The sequence below is a fragment of the Pygocentrus nattereri genome, chromosome 16 (genome assembly GCF_015220715.1).
Source record: "Pygocentrus nattereri isolate fPygNat1 chromosome 16, fPygNat1.pri, whole genome shotgun sequence".
NCBI lineage: Eukaryota > Metazoa > Chordata > Actinopteri > Characiformes > Serrasalmidae > Pygocentrus > Pygocentrus nattereri.
The window spans coordinates 10,130,986-10,145,471 of record NC_051226.1 but is presented as its reverse complement, the minus strand read 5'-3'; the positions used below and the strand labels follow the sequence as shown (position 1 = coordinate 10,145,471).

The 14,486-nt window shown below is 39.1% G+C and overlaps 1 protein-coding gene across 18 annotated transcripts in view; it reads left to right on the top strand.

Annotated features, from left to right (window-relative positions):
- The window catches only part of cacna1bb (calcium channel, voltage-dependent, N type, alpha 1B subunit, b), a 227,883-nt gene that overhangs the window by 10,066 nt on the left and 203,331 nt on the right, over window positions 1-14,486 (top strand). For all 18 annotated transcript variants that reach the window (XM_037545905.1, XM_037545894.1, XM_037545898.1 and 15 more), the window contains exon 3: window positions 3,135-3,274. In XM_037545905.1, coding sequence (XP_037401802.1) covers window positions 3,135-3,274 — 140 coding nt within the window. The remainder of the gene's footprint in view (window positions 1-3,134; window positions 3,275-14,486) is intronic.

The following is a 14,486-nucleotide window of genomic DNA, read 5'->3' as shown; positions in this document are numbered from 1 at the left end:
GCTAGCCTACTTTTAGATGCTTGTCTTAAGTGAAGTGCTTCAATTACAAATAGCTCATTTTAAAGTTTAATAGCTTTTAAAGGAAATATATTCAATCAGTATGGGCAGATACACAAGGTTTCAGTATGGTATTTGCTCATTACGTTGACTTTTGTTTAGCTATTTAGTACTCAGAAGCTTTGTCTTTTCGTAAGCCACAGAATTTGTAGCCTCAAATGAATTTCATCTGCAGAGGCCTTTAGACTGAACCATGATAGTGAAAGCTGCACTATGTAAGTTTTGGGGATTAGGGGACCTCTCTGGTGGAAATGTGGAAATGTGCAATGATTTAAATGATTATTTCAGACTTTACAGGGAGGCACTGTGGAGGCACTAATTAAACTGGAGACATATCTAGTGCATCAGGCGGACCATTAAAACCACTTCAAATATTTTTAAAGGTGATTTTGAAAATGAGCATACTCATTCGTAAAAATCAATGAGTATTCAAAGCCTGTAAAATAGTGTTTAAACCAGCCCTAATCCGGCCATCTCTACATATGTACCCTTATATAAGATGGTTCTTCAAAGGTTCTTTAGCAAAAGCAATGGTTACATAACACTGAACACTCTAAGAAGCATTTGAATGCATAAATGGTTCTATGCATGGTTAAATAGTTCTTCGGGTTGAGCTATGTAGAAACTTTTTGAAAAGGGTTCAATATAGGACCAAAAATGGTTACAAGCTTCACATCGTGACAATAGAAGAACCCCTTTTGGCTATGTAGAACCATTTTGAAAAAGGTTCTACATAGAACTATATACAACACATTCTCTGTGAATCTAAACAACTCTTTCACAATGCAAAGAACCCTTTCATCATGCAACATGTTCTTTGAGTGTTCAGGGTTATATATAGAACCATTTTCTTTACTAAAGAACCCTTGATAAGGCTTATTATTTAGAACCTTTTCTGCTAAGAGAATATCTATTCTTTTCCAATCTCATTTAGGCCCACCGCTTATACCAATGCAGTTATTTCAGCAGGTGCTCCCAGATTACATATGTAAACATATAAGTCTGATCAGGTTAAGGAAGGAAATCAAATCAGATTCAAGTGCTACAGTCAAGCATGTCTAAACAAGTGCTTTATTTGCTATAATGTGAAAAGATGATTGAATGCGCACCTCGCTTGTCCTGTCTGTATCATTTCAGGCTTTAAAATCCATTTTCTTCAGGAAAGGTCATGATATGCATTCGTATGGTCCAAGACAGTGTCTGAGGGTTACGCAACTCATGGTTTAAGGGCTGAAGAGGTCATATAGAAGCTATACAATCATTTAAATAGCATGAACATAGACACACCTTCAAATCTCACTGTTGTCTTAGACTGACTAATGCAAGAGTTCCAGATTAGTATTCCATTAAAGGATAGACTTTTCTATAAATGCTAGTTTGTAAGAAAGCTGTAAATTTAGCTTCCTGAGAGGAGTATGACGTGTTCAAGAGGGGCGAGAGGGAGGTCAGATTGGTGTGAGTGCTTCAGGTGCCCTGGGGCATTGAGGATATTAATGGGTGCGATTTCAAAAGCAGCGTGCTGTGTGCTCAGAGCAGTACAGGGGCTCTATAAAAGCGATTTACAGAGGTGATTTTATCTATTGTTCAACCTCTTCTCTGATTCAACACGTTTCAGAGTGAATTTCTTCAGGAAACAATGTAATTTTGTGTTGCTCCAAATTCAGTTTTTACTTCTGAAGATGAAGCTGTCTGTGAAGAGCTTTGGCTCTCGTTTGATAAGATTTCCCAAAATTGTTGAACCGTATTATTTCTCTTTTAACTTGCGATATATTCGCTTTTTCCAATCGACAGCACTGAAAAAAGTAATGCATTGAATTTAATTGATTGAAATATGTATTATATTGTGCAAAAGGCCACTGAGAAGATTCAACATCAGGGAAAAAGCAGAAAACATGTTTAGCAGAAAGTTACACAGAGACCTCACCAACTAAATACATATTTTCAACTCCATCCCTTGCTTGACTTTGAAAAATGCATTGCAAGGGTTTGTAGGTGTGGCTGATAGGGAAACCAGGCAGGCTGGGCTGCTCTGTTTTTATAGCTATGGTTAACTACCAGAAAATATGGAGAAAAACAGAATCAAACAGCACTTTTGCAACTTATGAAGTAGAAGACTTTTCTCTACTACCATCCCTGTCTTCAAGTAGGGCATCATCAGGGGGCGGCAACATTGGTTGACTGATTTGCATATTGCAACGTGTCATTGTACTTTGGTGCAAAAACATGTTATCCTATAGCAGAGTTGAACCAGAGGGGCACTGCAGAGGGGCGTTTCACAATCCAAATAATGCCAAACACATTCAGTGATGTTGAGGTCTGGACTCTGGGGTGGTCAGTCTGTTGTTCTGGGAACCCCAGGAGGTTCATTTGTAGATGTTCTCCTTTTTTGACTATTTCTTTTTCTCAGTAATGGTTTCTTGACAGCTACACATTCTTTTAAACTCATAGAGCTGAGTCTGCAAGTTGTCTGAAGCAGCTTCATTTTTCCCTCTCTCTCAAAGATAAAAGCTCTAAGTGCTGTTTATCTGAAGAGGACAGTGCTGGTGGTCTACCAGTCCTTGCATGGTTGTTAGGAGCCCCATTTTCTCTGTATCTTTTAAACATTTTTTGAACTCCAGTTTTGGAAACTCCTGTTTTTATACTTCTTTTCCCTTGGGTTATGTCTTGCTTATGAATGTGGCTTATCATATCTAATCTCAGTAATATCTCCTAAAAATCATATCTTGTACTTATTGGCTGTTTTGACTAGAAATTAAAGAAAAGAAGAGTGGCTTCTGACTTTTCCACAGTACTGTACATACACTTCCAGATGAATAAACCTATATCAGCAGTAATTAAGGCAGTAATCATGTTGGTGTAATGTTGCTTATTCATTGTTTATTATATGTTTAACTCTTTATTTCTCATCAGAGTGAGTGAATGCTCTTCAACCCAGACTACAGTGAAAAGGGGCTGCTCTCTTTCACCTCCCTTTTACTCTCTCTCTCTCTCCATTTCTGCTTCCACGCTTCATTAATTTCTCTTTTCTTTCGAACAAAAAACTCATCCCTCCTTTCACTCCCTCTTTCTCTTGGCAGGACGACACAGAGCCCTACTTTATCGGAATATTCTGTTTCGAGGCTGGCATTAAGATCATCGCCTTGGGCTTTGTCTTTCACAAAGGCTCCTACCTCCGCAACGGCTGGAATGTAATGGACTTCGTGGTCGTCCTGACTGGGTGAGTCCACAGCCTGTGGATGGAGAGTCAGCTTGCTGGAGATGGATGGATATCTGTATGTATGTGTGTGTTTGTGTGTGTGTGTGTGTTTGTTTGCCTGTGTGTATTGTGTGTGTTTGGGAAAGTGCAGGATCGGCCTTATTTTTTTGCAGAAGTGCTTGTTAAGCCGTGTGCTGGTGGGCTCCCCATCTGTATCTCTGTAAACATTGCCCTCTGGCAGCCTTGTTTGTCACTCAAGAAGTAGAAGAAGTGGGAGTGTTGAGAAAATAAGAAATATTGTAAGCTTGTTTGAGAAAACACGTCATGCAGTCCCCAGTAGACGATGCATGGTGTTTGGCTTTTTCAGCAGAGTGAGTCATGTTTCTGAATCGTTGTATTGTTGCTGTCATAACAAAAACAAAACTTTACTGGATGAGGAAAAATGCTCTTGAAAGAAACTCCATTGATTTTTTCAAAATATCTGCATAATTAAGTTGTTAATATGCAAACTCATTCAGAGCTGTGTGATGTAAAATGGGCCATTCTAGATAAATTGACTCAGCAGTGGTGATAGAAACCAGACATCTGAAACATTTAATGCCTCTAAAAGCTCCCTCACAGGAAGTTATTACACAAAATGGTTACAAAAATACTGCCTGATTTCTGAGACATGAGTTTTATGATAGTTTTGAGATGAGATTTTGGACTAAAACACATTTTTAAAATACATTTAAGGTAGAGAGATACACATATGGACAAAAGTATTGGGACACCTACATATTACACCCTGCTGGATCTCTTATGGTGTCCCAGTCCAAATCCATAGGCATTAATATGGAGTTGTCCCCCTTTGCAACTGTAACAGCTTCCACTCTTCTGGGAAGCTTTCTACAAGACTTTGGGGTGTGTCCATGGGAATTTTTGCCCATTTATTCAGAGAGGGCCTCCGTTCTAGTTCATCCCAAAGGTGTTTGACTGGGTTGAGGTCAGGGCTCTGTTTGGGCCAGTCAAGTTCTTCCACACCAAAATCACCCAGCCATACCTTTATGGACCTTGCTTTGTGCACTGGGTCTCAGTCCTGCTGGAACAGAAAAGGTTCTTCACCCAACAGTTCCCACAAATTTGGACACATAGAATTGTCCAGAATGTCTTGGTCTGCTGAAGCATTAAGATTTCTTCATTGGATCTAGGTTAACCTCTGAAAAACAACCCCATAGCATAATCCCTCCTCCACCAAACTTTACAGTTGGCACAATGCAATCAGGCAGATAATGTTCTCCTGGCATTCACAAAACCCAGACTCGTCTACCAGACTGCCAGATAGAGAAGCGTGATTAGTCACTCCACAGAATACATCTCCACTGCTCCAGAGTCCAGTGGTGGCGTGCTTTACACCTCTGTTCCTTGCATTTCTTTTGCTGATGTTGCTTCCAGAAGTAATTTGTAACTCTGTAATGAGGGATTCAAGAGAGGATAAGCATTGCCCCACTCTGTGAGTTAGCATGGTCTACCACTTCGTGGCTGCGCTGTTATTGCTTGTAGGTTCTACCTTTTCACAGTAATAACACTTATAGTTGCCTGGGGCAGATCCAGCTGGACAGAAATTTCACAAACTGACTTGCAGCAGAGGACGCATGTGCCAGTTTAAAGTCACTGAGCTCATCAGTACGTCCCATTTCACTGCCAGTGTTTGTCTATTGAAACTGCAAGGCTGTGTGCTTAATTTTATCCACCTGTTAGCAACAGGTGTGGATGAAACACCTGAACTCAATTATTAGGAAGGGTGCCCCAATACCTTTGTCCATGTACTGTAATAAATAATCCTCAAAGAGCACTCCCCCAAGAATTACCACCGTTTCACCATCATCAACACCACATAAAAACCCTTGTCATTTTCTGACAAGGGTTCTCTTGTCATTTTGGATAGTAGATAGAATGGCTGTATTTATGTTCACTACAACCCCTGGTTCCTATCACCACCACTGTGAGGAAATCAGGATTAACCGTTTTAAATGAAACCAATGTGAATGATCTATAACTGCATAATTCAATGTCAGCGACTGAATTATGCAGTAAAAAAAGATGGAATTTCCTTTATATTTATTGTATTTAAATGTAAAGCAGTTCTGGAGTGTTTCTATTGGTCCATTCATTATGTTTTTGATATTACAGTTGTTGTTTCATTATGTGCATAAAGCATATTAATGTAATTTAAACCTATAAATATAATTAAGTGCTTCAACCCTTTTAAAGCCTAAGGGCCTATATAGGCTCATATAACTATACATTAGTTATGTTATAACTGAACTTTGGGGGGAGGAGCATGGCTGGAACTCCTCACCTTCCTTCCAATCTAACGCCCTATAAATTCTTATCCTCACTTTCTGTTTCCGTGACAAAGTGGTCGCAGTCCCCACCACCACCCGACCTCCTCCCTGTTCCTCAGTCCTACATCACCTTGCTACAGGCAGAAGCTGCCAAGAACTCCAGCCCAAGTTCTCAGAGTTCTCCCCCTCCTTTAATCAGTCTTCTCCCATACTAACAGCACATGCTGAAGGTCTGGACTCATAGAGAGGAGTTGGCAAATAAATTATAGTAGTTACTATATTCATAAGTATTGTCTAAAGATCCGTATCTGAATAAAAAACTTGGGGTTTGCGAGGTTAAATTATGATTTGAATTTGATCTTTTTTCGCTCTAGTCTGAAGTTGTGTGGTTCATGAGTAGGACGGGATCATAAGGGCTGTGTTATCTCTGGCTCAGTTGATCTCATCCTACAGTCATTTCACTCAGATGGAGGGTTTTAAGTGACAGAGGTTGAGAGAGATTCATGGTTCACTGTTTTAATTCTGTCTAAGACAGCAGGGCACTTTAGGAGTCCGTCCAGAGGGCTGTTCTTACCCTGCTTACCTCAGGAGCACTGACGGCTAACTCTCTGCCTTACTGCACACTGCTCCCACCTCTGTCTGGATCATTGGCTCAGAACAGCTCTGCATGTGTGTGTGTGTGTGTGTGTGTGTGTGTACGTTTCTGTATTTGTTTTGGAAGATTTTTGTGACAGTTAGTCCCACCTTGTAAGAAAACCAGTGAATAACAGGACTAACCTACAGGACCATTGATACTCACTGTATAAAGTAATTGTTTACACTACAAATTCTATTCTATGAATGACAGGGTTAAAGGATTTCCACTTTGTTTCTGATGTTAGCTGCAAGGATTTAGGGCGTGTCTTGCCATGTGCACGTGTCAACACTCGATCCGCTCACCAAATAAGCGGACTGAGACCACCCTCTCCATATGATTTGTTTTGGTTCAATATCAGTGTCAATATAAATGTTAAGCAAATCAGAAATAAAATAAAACAATGTATCTATTTCTACTTTGGTCAAGACCAAGGAGACCAAACTACAACTATAAATCCACCTTTAGGGTTAGCCTTAGAAAACTCATACATGCCATACATAGTCTTATATTTTACACACACACACACACACACACACACACACACACACACACACACACACACACACACACACACACACATATATATATATTATGATATACAACATGGCCATTATTATTGTTACAGGTATACAGGTGCCTTTACAGTTGAAGCTTTTGCTTTTGTGTTTCGTGCGGGGACTTTAGTTTTCTGCTTTGCTATTTCTTTTGTGAGTTTGCTGCTTGTTGATTTATTTATTTCTATAAGACTCCCACAAGAGCTATCCAGCATAACCTGCTCAAGCCGTCCTCCAGTGCTAAAGTTCCTGACATTACTGAGAAGTGCTAAGTCTTAGCAACAGCACAGGAGCAAGTGGGCTTCAGACAGGAGCTACGGATGGTTCAAAGGTGCAAATTAGGAGCAATGCATTAACAGCATTATTATTTTTTCATGTCAGTCTGTGTGCTTGTGTAAATATATGTACATATTTATGTGTTTTTGGCACTGTATTTGACCATTCTTTATACTTTATGCTTGTACATAATATATACGTGGGATATATTATTACATGTAGATATCATTGCTGTCCAAAACATTTATTTTTCTATGTCATTTAAACACAGCAGCTGTTCTTTACTCTGTGTGCAAATTGGATGATAAATAGACCAACAGAAATGCCCAACAATTACCAATGAACTTACATTAAAAGTTAATCCTATGGGATTTGTAAACATGTATGTGTGTTTGCAGAAGCCCACCCTTAAAGAAATGTACCTGCACAAAGATTTGAGAATGAGGATTTTTGCTGGAGCTAGATAGTCCTTGACACATCTACATTATTTCTATTCTATTTTATGTATTATTTTATGGAACAAGGTTTATTTAACCAGGGCTGATGATCGTGTGTTCTGCTTTTTGTCATGTTGCTGACGCATTCATCAGCTGCAGTGACAGCCACGCTGGAGCAGATTGGGTTTTATTAGCTTGCTCATAGGCACAGCTGCACAGTCATCAGCTGTGATCAAACCCAGAACTATTGGGCTACTGTTTCCACAGCAGTGTTACTCCTACCACTGTAGGAAAAAGTGGTATTGTCCCAGATTAAAGCAGTCATAAGTTTCCTCTTTTACCTGTTTTTTCTTTGAAGTTTGTTTCTTTAGTTTTGCTCTGGAGCTACAAGACTAATGTAGCTAAGTAATGGAAGCTTACAGCCACCAGTACCATGTGGCAAACTCTTACGACACTCGTATCAAACCATGTCAAGTTGTTAAATACTCTTATGTAAGCTTGGTTATGTGGTAAATAACAGTGGCTAAACTGGTAGATATAAACTTCCATCACTAGTTGTTTAAAGCTCATAGCTACAGTGCTAAATAAAAAGATCTGTGTAACTGGTCATTTCTGGCTTGGACCATGACTTTAAAGACAACATTGAGACTTCAGTTGAATCACTCACTGGCTTGCCTGTTATGAAGAATTTCCTGTTTATTTTTCATATTTTTGTGAGCTTTTAATGTAGAATTGCTTATTATAGCTTTAGGCATTGCTTGCCACATCTGTCCCCTCTTACATTTGTCTTTTTCCCCCTCCTCTCTTATCACCACCTGCTCCTGATGTACTGTGCCATTACTGTCTGCAATTTATGTGTGTTGTGCAGCCTGCTTCTAGTACAATAAGACTGTCTTTGGATTTATAGCGCAAATCATGGCCATTCTAAAAAGTGAATAAACAGATAAATCAAGCCAGAGCCTTGGACAGATACAGTGAAAAAATGGATAAAGTGAAAGAGGGTGGGAACAAGCAGGAAGAGAGGAATGATGGATGATGAGGATTAGAAAAATGGGAGCTTGAATCAGTTTGTGTAAGCATAAGGCTGAGAAGACTGAAGGTTTGTCCAAGAGCCCATAAAGAAACATTCTATTTTCACCTTGTTTGGGATGGTGCTGATGATACCAGTACTGATGAGAGAATCTCTCACAAAATTAAATCAATATCAATGACAGTGAGATGCCTCCTTTAAGGGAATTCCACAAATTGTTCAAAATTTCTATACATCTCAATCACTGAGATGGAAACAAAGCCATTTAGTGATTTGATGTGAAAATCTCTGTTCTAGAGACTTACAAAATCAGAATTGTTCTCAGTCGTGGTGATAGGAAACGACATCCAAAGAGCTTAACACTTCTAAATTCTCCCTCACAGACAGTTGTTAACTGAGATGGCTAGGAATACTCTGACAGATGTCTGAGACATTGTTTTACAATAGTTTTGAGATGACATTTTGGTCTAAAACATATTGTTAGAGATGCAGGATGGGTAAAGCACTGTAGAAGACTTTAAAACAAATTTAAAACGATTTTATTATAAAACATATAAAAACGTGAAATGGCTATATTTGCACTGTAGACTTAGTGACTCCTTGTTCCTATTACCACCATATGAATATGGTGGATAATGAAATCTGTGTCAGTAAGTTTTTCTACAGTGACCCATCTCACATCAAAAACATTCTGAATGCCTATTTGCATCTCTAAAACTGCATTATGCAGAAATTATGAGAGATTGGTGGAGTTCCCCGTTAGGTTGCCGTGGTTATATTAGCCACATTCTCTCAGCAAAGACAGAACATTGACAAAAGTTCATAAATTGCTTTTTTAAATGAAACAGTCCTACTAGTTCCACTTTCTGGCCTTGCTTGACACGTCCATTATTTGGCCCTAAACTGACTCGACAAATTAAATTTTTCTCCAACCGCATTAGGCTTCCGAGTACATTAAGAATAGAATTTCATTTACACACTCATGAATTTAATTTGTCATAGAAAATGCAGTAGGTAATTATTGAGACTGAACTACAACCCCTGAAATGGAAACACAGAGGCTTTTGGACTGCTTGTCTAGGCTTCTGTGGATTTGCTGTGAGCTTCAGATTGCTTTGAAAGAGCAGCTCAATATCCATAAAAACTAAATAAATAGTATGTTTATTTTCTGGAAATGTGTTTTCTGTCTGGCGTGGTGGGTAGCGCTGTCACTTCACTGCATGGAGGGCCTGGGTTCAAGCCCCCCTTCTGGGTGACCAGGGTCTTTTCTGTGTGGAGTTTGCATGTTCTCCCCATGTCTGTGTGGGTTTCCGTCCAGAGTCCAAGGACATGCAGTCAGGCCGATTGGACATGCTAAATTACCCCTGTGTGTGACTGAAAGTTTGAATGTTTATGTCTTTCTCTCTGCCATGTGATGGACTGGTAACCTGTCCAGGGTGTGTCCTGCCTTTCACCCAATGATAGCTGGGATAGGCTCCAGCACCCCCCACGACCCAGAAGGAGAAGCGGCTTAGAAGGTGTATGTGTGTGTGTGTTTTCTGTCTGGTTAACGTTAACAGGAATGTTTGAAGAAGCTGAACAGGATAAAATAAAACAGTCCCCTCAAAACAAGTTATGTCAAGATTGTAAGACAGGAAAATGTAGATTATAAATAGCTGGTATTTTAATGTAATTGTTTATGTCATTATATTAGTGGAAGACATCATTGTTTATAAAAACACACACAAAAAAATTGGTGCATATGCCACTTAAACACATAAGGTAATTTGCTTATTTGGATTGTCTATTATGTATTATTTATTAGGGTGGTAACAATGCATTGTGACATCAGGATTTCACACTGCAGAGAGAGTAAGAGTGCTTCATGGAGAATGTGAATCCTTTAAATTATGGCATCAAATGTAATTGCGTTGTTTAAACACCAAAGCTCACAAATAACATATGGAAACAGCTTGTAATGAATTTATTGTTTTAGTGATGTCATTAAAGCAATCACAGTTACATATATCTGCTTATCTAGCTTACAGCAATGTTGAAGTTATAAAGAGTGTTTCAGCCTGGACTGCTTTTTGAGAGAAGCACAATACAGGCCAGCCAATCAGAGCAGAGATCATTTATGTATGTTTTGGGGAGATAGTTATGTTGGTTAAGTCTGTTCTATTCTTGCTGGATTGGCTATAAGCAAAGCGGCGGCTGTGCTCATTGGCATAAAGTTGAAATTTGATCATTTTTTTGCTGCATGGCAAAGCACATTCTGCTGAATCGCAACCCTCAGCAGGGAGCTCAATTTCAAATGAATAGGATGCAGTAAAGTGAAGTTACAAATGGACATGTGTGGTAAAGGCATAAAAACAAGTCAGAAAAAAGTCTTGTAAAAAAATGACTCAAACATCATAAGTAGATTTTAATGCAGTATTTTGGCCCTTTTTACTTATTCTCATGATTAAGATTTCTTTTAGGACCCCTAGATGTTCAGTAAGGGACCCTTGTATATGGACTTACAATTCCTCGCTCTCATTACTACATAACGTTTACTATATCGAACTTGTAAGCTCAATGGACAAAGCATTGATCACCTGTGACTGAAACGTACCTAATAGTGTGTAATACCTCCATGAGCATGAATAACGTGCTGCGATTTGATTTGACATGGACTGAACAAATTTTTTAATGCAGGCGACATCAATGTTCAGCCACTCTTGCATCAAAGAATTGTGCAGTTCAGCCAGATTTCGTGGATGCCTTCCCTGCTGTCTTATTCTTGTTCCAGGCATTCTTGTTCCTCATTGAAGGCTTCTTGAGGTCTACCATGAACATAAAAGCCGTGAAACACGTTGTCAGTCCCTGTCCATCAGTTTCGTATTTTAGCCACAATTCTGACAAGAATTTTGACACTGCAAGTAGACCCGTATGACTGTACACTTCAATACACCTTCAAATTCAGCTACTTCCTTCACACTACATGCCCAAATGCAATCACTCCTTTTTGCCAATCATTACCATCTGCCTTGCGACCCATTTTGCGCACATTGAACAAGATATTCACTGCACTGTGCCACCTCTTCTCAATCTATGAATCCCATTGCACACCCTGTAGGTAATTTTTTTGTCTGGGGAGCTTATAGTTTCATGGTGTTTTTAATAATCTCTACCGGTTACTGAACAGCTGTGTGTTTTCTGATCAGTTTGGCATGTTTCAACCTAATATCTTCCTGCCACATCTTTAGCATACAGTTGATTACCAAGGACAATAAAAGAACAGAAAGCAAAGTGAATCAAACACACTTCTAATAGAAGCAAATTGTCAGATTCAATGTTCAGTTCTTTTCTAAGGATGGAGAGAAATGATTGTCAGTGGTAAATGACTGAATGTCACCGATGCAACAGATTGAAGGTTGAAAAGTACAGGTACATTTCATTAAGGGTGAGCATCAGTTAGTATTTAGAATTTTAGCCCACGTTTAGAAGCAGCTTATTGACGAAAAACAGCTCAGTGTGTGTTGCCTAAGCAGAGCATGAGCATTTGAAGGGCAATGTCCTGCACGCTCCCAGACACAGCTCTGCCGTTACCATCGGCTACCGTTACCTCGACAACAGCAGCCTGGCCCCTTGCTGTCCTCAGACAACCCTCTGATTCCTTGAGATGATGCTATGTCCTGTTCTGTCATCCATCCTCTCCCTCCATCTTCATCCTCATCAGTCTGCTGCCCACAGGCTGCCCTTTCAGGTCACAACCCCAGATTTAGGAGCTTCTTATCCACTCTCAACTTCATATGCTGCTGGACGATAGCACATTTTCCTGCATACCTCTCTTTCTCTCTCTCTATACAGTTGTAGAAAAAAAGTATAAATACTGAAATTACATATATTATTGATGAACAAACTTAAAAATAGCATTCACTTCAGCAAAGATATACTAATTGTACTTGAAATATATATATGTATTTAAAATTGTTGTAATATCAATATATATATATATATATATATATATATATGTATATATATATATATATATGGTCTGTTCTCTATAGAGGATATGTTAACGTGTTTTCTCTTCATAATGAACAAAACAGAATTTGACCAGGGCCCTAAACTTTTGCATATGACTGTGTATGTGTGTGACTTTGAGCTGTCAAAGTTAGTGTTAATAAAATGTTGAAGCAATAAATTATTAACAGCCCTATTTTTAGTTAACGCATCGTCTCAGGTTGACCTTTTTAACTATCCATAGTTCCAGGCTGAAGCGACTCCGCGATTGTACCCCTCTCATTCAAGCACTTTTAAAAGAACACCTTCAGTAGACTATGCTGGACAGTGATCAGAGCAGACCTGTGGATAAATCAAACTAACAAAAACAACACAATGGAAAGCTTTAGTTCTTTTTGAGAGCCTCCACTGTATCAAGAATCCACAAAATGGAGTGAGCGCTTAAATAGACTTCCACTGGTCTACTCAACTCAGCACGTACCAGTACCTTCTTCTCTTCGGGGGGTGACAATAAGGGCCATAGACACTAACTCATAAAGTAAATAGAGAATCCAAGAAAGGCTTGTTTAAAAATGGATACTTGAATCATAACAAGCTATAAACCCACAGAATGAACAAGATCAAATGAAATAGTAAAATGTTTTGAATCCCATAAACCCCATATATGAACCCCATAAACCCCCCTGCCCTCCAAATGAATCACTCCAGTAGGGTTCTACTGAGCATGTCTGAACTTGCCCGGGCATTTTTTAAGGACAGTTAAACTAAGTTTGGGCTTTTTCCCAGACCAACAATTTTAAAATGCAACCCATGTAAGTATTCTAAGTTATAAACCTGCTGCTAGTGTAATGATATAAAGCCCAGTAGCAAACTTTAACTGTGAAAGGTGACATTATGTACCAAGCTAGCAAAATTTGATGTTGCAGTGAGAAATTAACAGTAGTATTAGCTGATAAAATGAATAGGGAACGTGTATGAATTACTGTAAAACTAGAGCAGGGACAGAATGAGACTGAAATAAAGGGGAATTTGAAAGGAAATGGGCTTAACTAGGGAGACTTATTTGTTGTGTCGCAGTGCAGCCACCGTTTCTCTCACTACATGTCGATGATAAAAATTGGCAACTGTGTCCTTGTTATGGAAATCATGTGATTTTCATGTTCAGGTTGATATGAACTCTGCATATGATAATCCTGAGGTTTGTTATTGAATTACTAAAAGCAGTAAATATATTCTTATTATTATTTTGACAAACTCTTATACCAAATGCACTGCTTTTTTAATGGACAAAAAGCTTTCTTTATAGTCAAATTTAGACAAATGCGCTTAATTGTGCCTTTGCAAACCCCAACTGTGAACATAGTTGTGATACTAAAAGTTTAAGGCAGAATGCTTTGAGTATAGTGTGCCTGCACAGTTGCATTTTCCTCCTAAATGATGATTTGTTCTTTATCGGCTGTGCGGAGCTGTCAGGAGCGCTGTGAGCAACAGGAGGTGGAGTAGAGTCTGAATATTAACATTCCATACATGAAGCAGCTTCTGTAAAGAGGATGTTGTGCGCTTCTACTTTTCAAAGAGCTAGAGAGGGTGGTGGGTTAGGTTTCTTTCTTTATGAAATGGTTTGTGTCTTGAAAGCCATCAGCTTTGTGAGACATTCTTTAAGCACATGGCATGAACACTCAGGAAGCATGGCTTCATTAGGTAAATATTTTCTGATGCCATAATACTCCTATATACTATATATCCAAAAGTATCCAGACACCCACACCCTGAAATGGCAAGCATCGAATAGAGAGTTAAAACCTCCAGCACTGCAGTGGAACCGCATTCTCTGGAGTGATGGAGCTCTATCCAATACATTTGGGATTGTGGTGTTTGTGATCCAGAACTAATCATCCAATATCAGCAGCTGACCTCACTAATGCCCTCGTAGCTGAATGCAACATCTAGTATAAAGCCTTCTCGGAAGAGCAGAGGCTCTTACT